Source organism: Halictus rubicundus, chromosome 1 (genome assembly GCF_050948215.1).
Source record: "Halictus rubicundus isolate RS-2024b chromosome 1, iyHalRubi1_principal, whole genome shotgun sequence".
Classification (NCBI taxonomy): Eukaryota; Metazoa; Arthropoda; class Insecta; order Hymenoptera; family Halictidae; genus Halictus; species Halictus rubicundus.
In genome coordinates this window covers 21915164-21925921 of record NC_135149.1, presented here as the reverse complement: position 1 = coordinate 21925921, position 10758 = coordinate 21915164, and the positions used below count along the sequence as shown (strand labels likewise).

The window sequence follows — 10758 nt, the reverse complement described above, 5'->3', positions numbered from 1 at the left end:
TTCTGAATTGAATATTTTATAATGGGAGTAGACACGTCCAATCGAATATTTGGACTTCTATTGTGCTTTGAATATGCTTTTTCGCATGATTCTGTGCTCATGATCGCTCGCTCGTCCGGTAAAAATTGTCGCAGAAATTCGGTGTCGACGAACTGTCGATGAAACGATCGTCGGTATAACGTTTCACGATTGGATGCTTGTTGTTTATTGAAGAAGCATCGTTCTCTAATTTCCGAAACGCCTCGTGTGCCCGGTGGCTCGCGGTTTCTGGCTGTGCAACGTTCTCGCGTCGGTCCCGGGCTCTTATATAGCGCGGGAAACTCGTAGAGGGGAGAAAATTGTCGGTCTGTCTCGCCGGGGACCGATAATTTACTGTATAAATGTATTCCGGGCAAGGTGAGGCGAACCCTCGCCGCGGCGTTAATGTTCAATGAGCTCTCTCGTGGTGCAGGCCGGGCGATCGTTCGATACAATTTTTATTCGGTTCAAGCCGCGCTGCAGAAACCGCGAACCCTCGCCATCCACACCCCTCCGCCGCCCCCTCGTTACCGCAATTACACCTTGTTTAAATGTGTTACAACCAGAAGCGAAAGCGGATCGTCCGCTTCACGCCCTCGGATGTTTGACTTTTACGCGTCGAACCGAGCCGGAATCAACCGACTCGATTACATTCCTAATTCATTAACCCCCGGACAACGTGCCTGTATCTCTCAATATTTTCTTTAGCCACTCTTTTATCAACACTATCGCTTGTCAAATGACCGGTTTCATATTTTTCCATTTCACAGTTAATGAAACTATAAAAATATTTCCGTCGGACATTATTACGCATATCTCTATTCCGGCGCATGAAATAGAAATCCCTCGAGATCTAAATAAATTCGATTGCGGCAACTCGATGAGACAACACGCATCGGTAGGGGTGCAACATTTTTCTTTCGAAGACGCTTCGAATTCTCTACTCTCGAAATTTTTCTGCTCGCAGATACACCTCAGCAGGAAATCAATAGGCCACGATAACGTCGATTAAAGGCTACAGGGTATCTTCTACATCGATTCAGCACAAATTAACACTAGGTTTACGGGAACCGTCAAAATGACGGGTTTGAATATTTTTAATTTAAAAATATTAAGATTGTAAGGATACATAGATGAGAAATTATTTAGAAAATTTATTTCTTTGGGTATATATTACTTTAACAATATTGCTAAAATTTTGGGTAGCGCGTTCTTGTTATTTTTATGAACTGATACAAAATATTCACTTTTAATGCTCCGTAAACCTAGTGTTAAAAATACTGTCTCTCATGTTTGCAACCTCTTAGCACTGTATTCGATCGAACAAGCCCTACCAGGACAAACTAGCTGGTTTTGAGCAAAGTATTTTCGAATCTGAGCAGGTTTTAGGATTTTTCTATGGACTCGTGGAGGTTCATGGGTGCTCGTTGCCTCTTGAAGAGCAATTAGCTCTCGGTAATCGAGGGCTCCGGCTGGTTTTCGTAGGTAGATTAGCGGGTCCGTTGTACGCGCGTGCAAACACGCGAGAGGCCGTCCAGTTGATCGCAACGACAGGACGATTTACGAGGTTTCGCAGGGCCGGCTGTCGGCCAGATAGACCGAACGTGTCAATTACGATAAAGCTCATCGGCGATCGATGTATCTGATGAAATTATTTAGACGGCCGCTGTCAGGCAACGACGCGTCGCGCAGCGCCGAGCCGAGCAGAGCAGAGCAGAGCAGAGCCGAGCCGCGGCGGGTTTACCACGATATTACACGGCATCGCTCCGATTCTATCGCAAATACAATTACTCTGCCTGTAAATACTCTACCGTTCTACCCCCCTCCCATCCCTACGGTGGCTACTTTATTCTCATATTCGATTACCAGCGAAAATTCGGCAGATCATGTGCTCGGTCGCCACCGAAAATTCGAAACTCAACGGACGCAGTGGTCTGAAAAAAAATCCCGCCCAGATGCTCAAATAAAATTTTTATTATAAATTCGTACAGCTAGAAAATTAATTGTTGACCTGGACGCGCAGCTCCGACCGCAGCTTTATTACGCGGCGAAGCGACATCGATTAAAAGGATCCGCTTCCGCTTTTAGTTTCCCTTCCGAAGTTAGGCGAAACTTCGGGGTAGATGCTCGACATTCTTCGAGACTTCCCGGGGCTCGTGTAGCTCGTCGACTCGTCGAGCTTTCCCGGGTAAGAACACGACTCGATACTGTCAGTTTTTCAGTGTTCAATCCGGCGGTTGTTAATCGAGCGTTCCCCGTCTCTTTAACATCTCGGGCCGAGCCCGTAATTTATCGGCTCGCGGGCGTCAACTTGCTGTTGACTCGCAAGCTCTCTCGAACTTTCTTCTTCCACGTGTTCCACCCGTTCTGCCCGTTGTCCTAGGGCCGTGTACCGTGGTCGTTATCCGAATAAACATTTATCTTCTCCTCGAGCGCTCGCAGTTTGTCCTCATCCGATAAATAAGTATCGCAATCTTTGCTAGTGTGATCGGGCGCGTGCTGCCCCCACAAATCATTGCCCTCGATCGAGGAACCATTGTCCTTGCTCGTGGTGCCCGTGCCGCTTCTCTCCTTGTCGATCTCGGTCAGCTTCTCGAACAGCTCCTTCTCCAGCAACCCTTTTCTCATGTCCTCGCCGAAAGCGACTTCCTCCAGCTGCTCCTCGTTCTCCTTCTTCCACGACTGACGTTTGTTCAGCAACAGAACCTCGTCCTCCACTTGGTTCTTGCCCGTTATCGGCTCCTCCTCGACCGCTGCCTCTGAAAGTTCCAATAAACGCGCGACGTCCGCCGGTTAACGATTGTTGGTCCGCGAATCTTAATGTAAAACAATTGTTTGCATCGGTTGCGAGAAACAGCAGCCAAATAGAAGTCTCATTCTCCCCTTCTATAATTTTTACAGGCTAAACCGGTTCCTAAATTCTTTTTGTGTATAACTCATTTTTGTCGTAAATGCATAAAATACAGTAGTCGGCAATCGTGAAACGGACAAAATTTTCTTTAATAAGTTCACAGTCCCATGTTTCATCTAGGATCACGGCAATTTCATACACTTGATTGATCAAGAAGCGTCTGTCTGAATTTTTTAGTAGCTAGCGATTACTTAACATACCCTGCCCCGCAGATACACTAGAACTCTTCATCGTCGCAGCCTCTTTCTCCGAACTACTCGACTCGGAATCACTATCACCTTCAACGAGCACTTGTCTTTTACTCCTGTGCACATATAAGAACGTGCCAGAACGAATAGTGTTTTAAACAATCGAATTAGGAACGCAATGCAGATAGCTGCATACTTCTCCGAGTTCTCGTCTTCAGGGTTCGATTTCTGTGGGAACTCGTGGGTCGGTTCGGCGTCGATCATGTCCATGGAGTTGTAGATCACGGGCGCCTCGTAACCTTGATGGGAGGAGGCCCAGAAATCGTTGTCGAGGTGGTCGCGTTTCTGTCGCGTCGCTGCGGCTTTGCGGCCAGCGTCCTTGTGTCGCGGCTGATCAATAGCACTCGCAGCTTTGTGACGTCTCGTGTGCTTCCTTTCACGTTCCCCTTTCGCTCTGTGCTTTTTACGAGGCTTTGGACGTTTGTCCACGCTTCTGACGACCCTGCGCCCTGAAACGCGGACGGCAGACCTTTGTCACCACGGTGGGAACACGCGGCAAATTACGCTACGCTCGCGCAACCTGCGACATACTGTCTCGGAGATCATTCCTGCCCCTGGTGATACTCTTTCTGGACAGCTTCGGCGTATCAGCGACGCTCGATGCCGAAGACAAACGCGTTCGATCCTTGAAGCTGTTGCCGTTCGACGCGTTTCGCATCTCGGGATGATGACGGACGATTTCTTTCGGCGAAGACCACTTCGTTTCTGTTCCCTGCTTCGCGTCGACGTACTCCAGCATGGAATTCACCTGTTTCCCCTGGAGAAAGCAAGCGTAAAGATTAGGATTTTCGGTGCCCCGTAAACCTAGCGTTAAGGGCGGTTGGTACTTGCCAAGTAGTCACGAACAGATTGAACCTTCGACTTCTCCGTTTCTGATAATGCGCGGTAATCTCTTATCAGACCCTCTATTAATTGAAGCTTCTTGTGCATCTCCTTGATGTCCCCTTCCTCTTTGTTTTCCCCCGAACCGGATTGGAAGAGGAACTTATCCTGCAGAAAGTGGACAGCTGGTTCTACCGAGTGCACCAAGGGCACGAATGTCAACTGGAACGAAATGGTCAATGGAGCTGTTAATATTCTGGAGGCTGTTGAAAAATCCTAGAACAAAATATTCAACGGGAAACACGAGACAGAAGTTTTGAAGACAGCCACAGTAAGTGCCGCGAGGCTCTAGAGGCTCCTAAAAGATTATTTCAATTAATCGCGACGCTGATAAGACTCTTACCTGTTCTTGAGGAGTTCCCCCAGATTTGACGTCCAACATCCATCCCAGAAACTCGTTCAGATCAGGTGGCAGAGGCGTGCAGGTCTTCCTCTCAACTTCCTCGGACATCAAACTGTTCAGTACTTGCATGATTCTCTTCGTCAACTCCTCCGTGTGTTTGGTCTGGTGGAATTGAACATTTCGTTTCTCTTTGTGACACAGCAATAATGAATAATGACTCGTTGACTCACCTCGTTAACGTCGAGAGCCTGTCGGTATTTCTTGTTGGTCGCCACAGCGACCTCGGTTTTATGACTTTGATCGAGTCCTGGGCCTAGAGACGCTTTCAGGTCTTCGTTCTCGTGCACCTGGACAGTTTCAAAATTTATTCAGCCCTTTCACGCGCAAACCGTGTTGAAACCGAACAATGTCAGCTCCGTCTGGGTTCTTCTAAGAGCATCGGTGCACCTTTACGTCCCTGAAGCGCCCTTATAGAATTCAGAGTTAAATTGGGCCGCAATCGACACTCAGTTTTGAAGAAGATCCAGCTTTTTAGCACGTTGGGTGCTAAACACACCAATGCCCATAAAAGTCACAGAAATTCAATACAACTTATTCGATAATACAAGGATTAGAAAAGACAATGTGTTTAAGACAAAGATCAGCTTTCCAGTCGAATTGCAACACTGTTACTAAAAAAAAGCACAGGTGCCTCGAAGGTACCTGATTGAAAACTTGCTCCACAATCTTCTCTGCAAGCTCGCCATGAAAAGCAGCGTCCATTTGAGATTCATCTTGCATATTGTCTGCAGCGAGGAGCAACGAGACCACCTTCTTCTGCTGATCCTTTGGATTCTAAAAATGTATACCCTTCTTTTGAATAGAGATCATCTACCTCTTCGTCAATTCCGACAGTACAAAATCGCTCACATCGACGACAGCCATTTCCTTGCGATGTCTCTTCCTGTCATGCAACGGCTGTTGACGATGCCCTTTCCCTACACCGTGATCAGCTTTACTCTTCTTAACATTGGTATGACGGTTCAAATTCTTGGACACTCTTTTCTTATGCTTCTTCTGGTGATCCTTCGCTTTGGACTCCTCCGAGTGTTTCTTGTGATGCCTGCGTTTCCTGTTGCTCGACTTCTGCTTCCTTCCATTCTTCTTCTTCTTCTTGTGTCCTCGACCCTTCTTCTTCTTCTTCTTCTTCTTCTTCTTTTTCTTCGTGTTGTCTACTTTCTTCGGTTTAGCACTTCTGACAGCTTTCGTGTAATAATTATAATCCAGCTTGTCCTCCGGATAATCGTACTCCACATCGGTGTTGAAGTTCGAAAGCTGCCGGCGATTGTTCCCCTCAGGATCCGGCGAGTAATTGTAGTCAGCAGCATCGAAATTGCGCTGATGCTCGCCGGCATCGTAACGAGTATCTGCCTGCCGTCTGACTCTGGCATTGTTCCTTATCCCTGAACTCGGCGGGTTCAAAGCTGGATCCACGACGGAACCGACTTCGGAAGTTTCCGGTTTCGGAGTGTTCGAACTTGCTCGAGGGATTTCATTGGAGAATGAAATCGAATTCTCGGTCAGGTTGGGACTGGACGAATCAAAACGCTGAACGGTCTTCAAACCTCTGCCCAGCCTCACAGTCATGTCCTCGTCGAGGTTGTCGAGCCAGTCCGACGGGTCCACGAAAGACTCGTGCAGATCCCTCGGGCTAATTATCGTTTGTTTCGCTAGATCTCGATTTTGGACTTGTTCCCGGTGGAACTGGGCTGCCGGTGGCACGGGATATTTACGGTTTTCGTAAGGAGACCGCGAATCTGTGTCAATATATTGCCGGCCGCCTGTTAATGACCAACCGGCAACGGCGTCCTTCTTCCCGGCCTCCTCGTCGTTTCTGCCTCCGTTCACCTGCGATTCAAGGTTTATAGAGCGAAAGGAAAGTAAGTCGGGGCAATAATTTATCGGGAACGCTTAGGTGCGGTTTTTCACCTTTTGTACACGCGGCCCGCCGCCGCCGCCGCCGTCGGCCCCGATACCGGCCGTTACTCGTAACTTTTCCTCGGCGGTGCTGCTGTTCGCTTGCTCCGGCCCGCCTTTAAACATATCGTCCGTGCTTTTAAGGGCGAAATAATTACTACGGGAAACGTTGCTGCTATCCAGCTGTTGCGACGACTCGGCCGGGGACGATTTTTCCGACGTCGCCGCGCTACCAGGCTTGTCCTGCACCACCAACAGAGGAAGCAGGTTCGGGCTCGGGTCTGAACAACGTCATCGATCTCAATCTGTTGCCGCGAATCATTAAAACCCATTTCTTAACCCCTTGACCGTTCCATTTCATTTCGAAAGTGGCCGTCTGTGTACTTGATTATTTTTAAGGGGGGAAAATCTTGTATAAAATTAAATTTTTGAGCATTTTTTTTCTTTGTTTAAATTGAGAGGAAATTTCCACAGGAATACGATAAAAAATGTTAGACAGTGATCAGAGATGTTCTTGTACGTTATTTTCAAAATAAAGTGAACGGTCGTATTGGCTCTCGTCGGAAAGGCTCGTGCTTCTCGAAAAAAAGGAAAAACGGCTGAAGTACAACTTTTTGAAATCGCAGATTAGGAAAAAACCGCGGTAAGTTAAAATGAACTAGGATTTTTTCACGATTTTTCTGTTACTTGAACTTTAAACGCATTTTTCTCGAAACGCAAAATTTCGCACGCCTTGCAACGTAGCTCAAAAGCTGGTTACTCGATCTTTATGAAACTCAGTATATATATTCTATAAATCATTGGCCACAACATGAAGAGCTCCGATTTTGTAATTTTTTATTTAAAACATTGTTATTAACAGAAAATCCGTTTTTTTTTCAAAACTTCGCCATTCTTGCAATTTTGCAAATTTTAATAAAAGAAGAATACCACGTTGTGCGTAGTTGCATAAACTAACGATTCCATATTGATTTTTTTGTTCCAGATCATGTTTGTGCACTGTACGCAGCATGGCGCATTTCCAGAATTCCATTTTCAAGCCGCCAATGCACCAGTAAAATATTTTTGTTTACAATATAACATTAATGAATGATACCTCAAATTTTAAATCAATCTACGCATTACATTTTTCAAAAAACATTCTTGAAAAACAGGCCATTTACACAAGGTTCCCCCCTTAAGGGAGTCTTCTGGTCTAGCATTTTCTCAAAGCATACGTCTTATATCCTTCGGTTCGTGTCATAATTACGTTCATACCAATGAAAATGGTATTTTCTTATTTCAGATCAATAGAAAGGCTGAAATCGCGTCAGACTATAACTCTACTATAACTCATGCAATTATAAATATTTCGACTTCAAAAAATTATGGCATATAGTCCAAACAATCGCGAATATGTATGCAAAATCTCAATGCAAAATAGTCGTCCGGTTTCCTTAAAAAAATTCCTAAACAGAGCCTACGAAATGACGCTCTAGACCAGAAGACCCCCTTTAAGAAATATACTTGAGAGAAGCAGGGTAAGTGCATGTGCTGCAAATTTTTGTTGTACATGGTAAAATCAAATCATTCTCTTTCCTCGTGACAAGTGTACTTATGATTAAAAAAATTGTGAATTTTTCACGATGGGGTAGGAAGAAGTTTACCAGAAACTGAATTTCTATTCTCATTCTGTGGACTCTCAGCTCGATCTCTGGCCGGTTCCACAACCATATTCGTCGCTGGATCTTCTTTATCGTCAGGTTCGTGGTACAATCTCTGATCTCCCTTGATCCTCGGCTTGATCCTCACCTCGTCCTCGTTCCAATCGTACAACTGCTTCATCTCTTCGTACAGTGGTTGTTCTACGTTTTGCTTCTTGTCATTTCTGCAAGGTAGACAATATTTTAATCCATATTTTTAATCGATCATTGTACAGATTACAACTCGAGAATACTTGGGATCCATGCACTGGCAGTCGTTCAAATCATTGTCCATCGACCCAGGAACCATCCTCTCGTCCATGTTCATGATATACTTAATTGGTTCCAAGATAACGTCGTCCAGGAGCTTCATTTCATTATCGTCGCGACGTTTATTTGACCTTAAAGAACATCGGTAAATCGTTCTTTCCAATTGAATGAATGCTTCGAAGAAAAGCATATTTCACAAATTTTCTGAAATGGACCTTTCGGTGCTTTGTGTGCCAACGTACAAATTATTTTGTCAAAGGTTTTCTATATTGTAACTAAATTTTTCACGGAGCAATGAATTGTTTTTACGTCTTCTCGTAAACTTCAAAAAACTTCGAAAGTCTTAAAATACAGCTCATGCAATGGTTCTTCCACGATCACGTCGTCTTCACCTTGATCTAACCTGCCTGATTGCTGCCTGGACCCCTCCAGATCCAACACGATGGTTCCCACATTGGACGAGTCCGAGGATTCTTTTTCAGTCGTCTTGTTCGTCGTTTGTTCCACGTCCGGTTGAAAATACTGCACAGGATTCTTGTTCTTCATCTTCTGCTTCCGCCTCCACTGTTTCTCCATCTCCTCCTCCTGCTGATCAACTTTGACCGGCGGTGCAGCGGCTTCTGTCGTGGTGCGAAAGTCAGTGAACACTTTTTTGTAGTCTACGATAATCAGACTGCGAATCTTAGTGCCAAAACTTTCTGTGTTTCTCGCAAGAAACTTCTTGATTTATCCCTTTGCACTCGTTATAAGTGTGCTGAATGCTGCTGTGCTGTGAATTCAGCTCCGAGTGCAGAGGGTTAATTGATTTCAGTGAGTGAAAAGTAATTACAGTGGTTTCTCGATATTTGTCAACAACGCGGGTCTTGCCAGCGACATATATCGTCCAGGAGATACTATTCTTCGATCCACGCTGGACGTAGTACCTGATTATGCTTACACTCCTCGGCGTCCGAGGCCTCTCTTTGAGACCTCTATTTGCGACATATATCGAGAAAAGACTGAATATTGATATCGAATTTTTTTCAATTCGATTATCGTTTGAAATTGCTCATTTTTGTTAGAGATGCATAACATCCGCAGTCTAACGATAATGGTTCAGCGAACGATCGACAACGAGAACGTTCTCGAGATCCGACTTCGCGAGACCTTAGGTGTCACGGTTCTGAACTTTCGACGATCGGGAAGTGCACGCGTGATTACCGAGCCCCTGGTTCGAGTGGATCGCGTTCAGCCCGGAATTTGTTTTAACCCGTTCCTGTTCGCCCGTGGCGTCGCGAACTTGTTGCTCGACATCGTCGTCGTCGTAGTCGTAGTACGCGATGAACTTAATCGGATCGCGTCGCTTTCTCACGCTCTCTCGCTTCGTCTTCTTCTTCTTCATCTTGTCCCTTATCAGCACGTTCACCTTCGCCTTTCCCTTATCGCCCGACGCCGAACGTTGTCTCCTCTGCGACTGCACGCCGCTCTCTGCGAAACACGTTTAACAACGTTGCAGTCACCTGTCGTCGATCTTTTTTCGCGGGATCGCTCGACAAGAATCCTCGGAAAACCTAGAGTCGCTTAGGGTTACGTTACAAATTTTCATAGACTCTTGATAGACAAACCAATCATCTGTGTGCTACCACAGACTCTTAAAAAATTGTTTCCCCCTGTTAGGGGTATATTTTATATTTTAAAGAAGACAGAAATAATTTTGCAAAGAGCTTACTCATTTTTTTAAAATTGAAGGTAAATGGCTGAGGATTTTTTTACAAATCAGCAATTTCATCGGTAAACTAATTCTCTTGAGTAAAATCTACTCTACGATCCTTTCTCTAAAAGACTATAATTTCGAAGAACATTTTTCAGTTTCTTTTAAACAGACTGTGGATTTTTACACAACAGCAGATTCTTAAGAAAATGTTGTCTCTATCAGAAACTCTATTGTCCTGTGAAACAAGATCAAAATCTGGAGCAACGTTTTTCAGCTTCTTTTAAACGGATTGCAGATTTTCATACAACCGCAGATGTTTAAAAATTTGCCGTCCCTAGCGGAGACTCTGTTGTACTCGAAACAAGATAAAAATCTAGTGAATCGCTCTTAAGTGTCGCGCTGTTCCGAGTCTCGAGAGGTCAAACACGCTGCGAATGCATAAAATCCCGAGTGACAGGAACAATCGCATTTGTAAATTCTCGAAATTGCCGAGTGCCAGCGAAAATTACTCTCGAAAGCGATCGCGAACGCAGCGAGCTCACCAGTCTCTCCGGCCCGTAGCTTGTCCTCCTCTTCCTTGTCGTTGTAATTCAATTCAGCATTCTCAACGTCGTCGTTCGAATACTCCATGTACTGTAGTATCCTCCGTCCGAATGCATCATTCAACTTCAGATCGGCCATGCTTTCATGATAGGTCTTCTTTTTACTCCCCTCGTATTGTTTAAAATTGTTGCTCGCCAACGAGGAGCGGACAT

The 10758-nt window shown here is 45.3% G+C and overlaps 1 protein-coding gene across 1 annotated transcript; it reads right to left on the bottom strand.

Moving 5' to 3' along the window:
* Positions 1–2397: 2397 nt before the first annotated feature.
* LOC143361608 (uncharacterized) lies at positions 2398–8368 on the bottom strand. The gene is made up of 9 exons (XM_076801157.1): positions 8348–8368; positions 5105–5221; positions 4633–4749; positions 4403–4564; positions 4033–4275; positions 3709–3934; positions 3314–3626; positions 3130–3233; positions 2398–2777 (listed from the first exon to the last, which is right to left on the bottom strand). Exons 1-9 carry the CDS (start codon positions 8366–8368, stop codon positions 2398–2400), a joined length of 1683 nt encoding a protein of 560 aa, XP_076657272.1.
* Positions 8369–10758: the final 2390 nt, after the last annotated feature.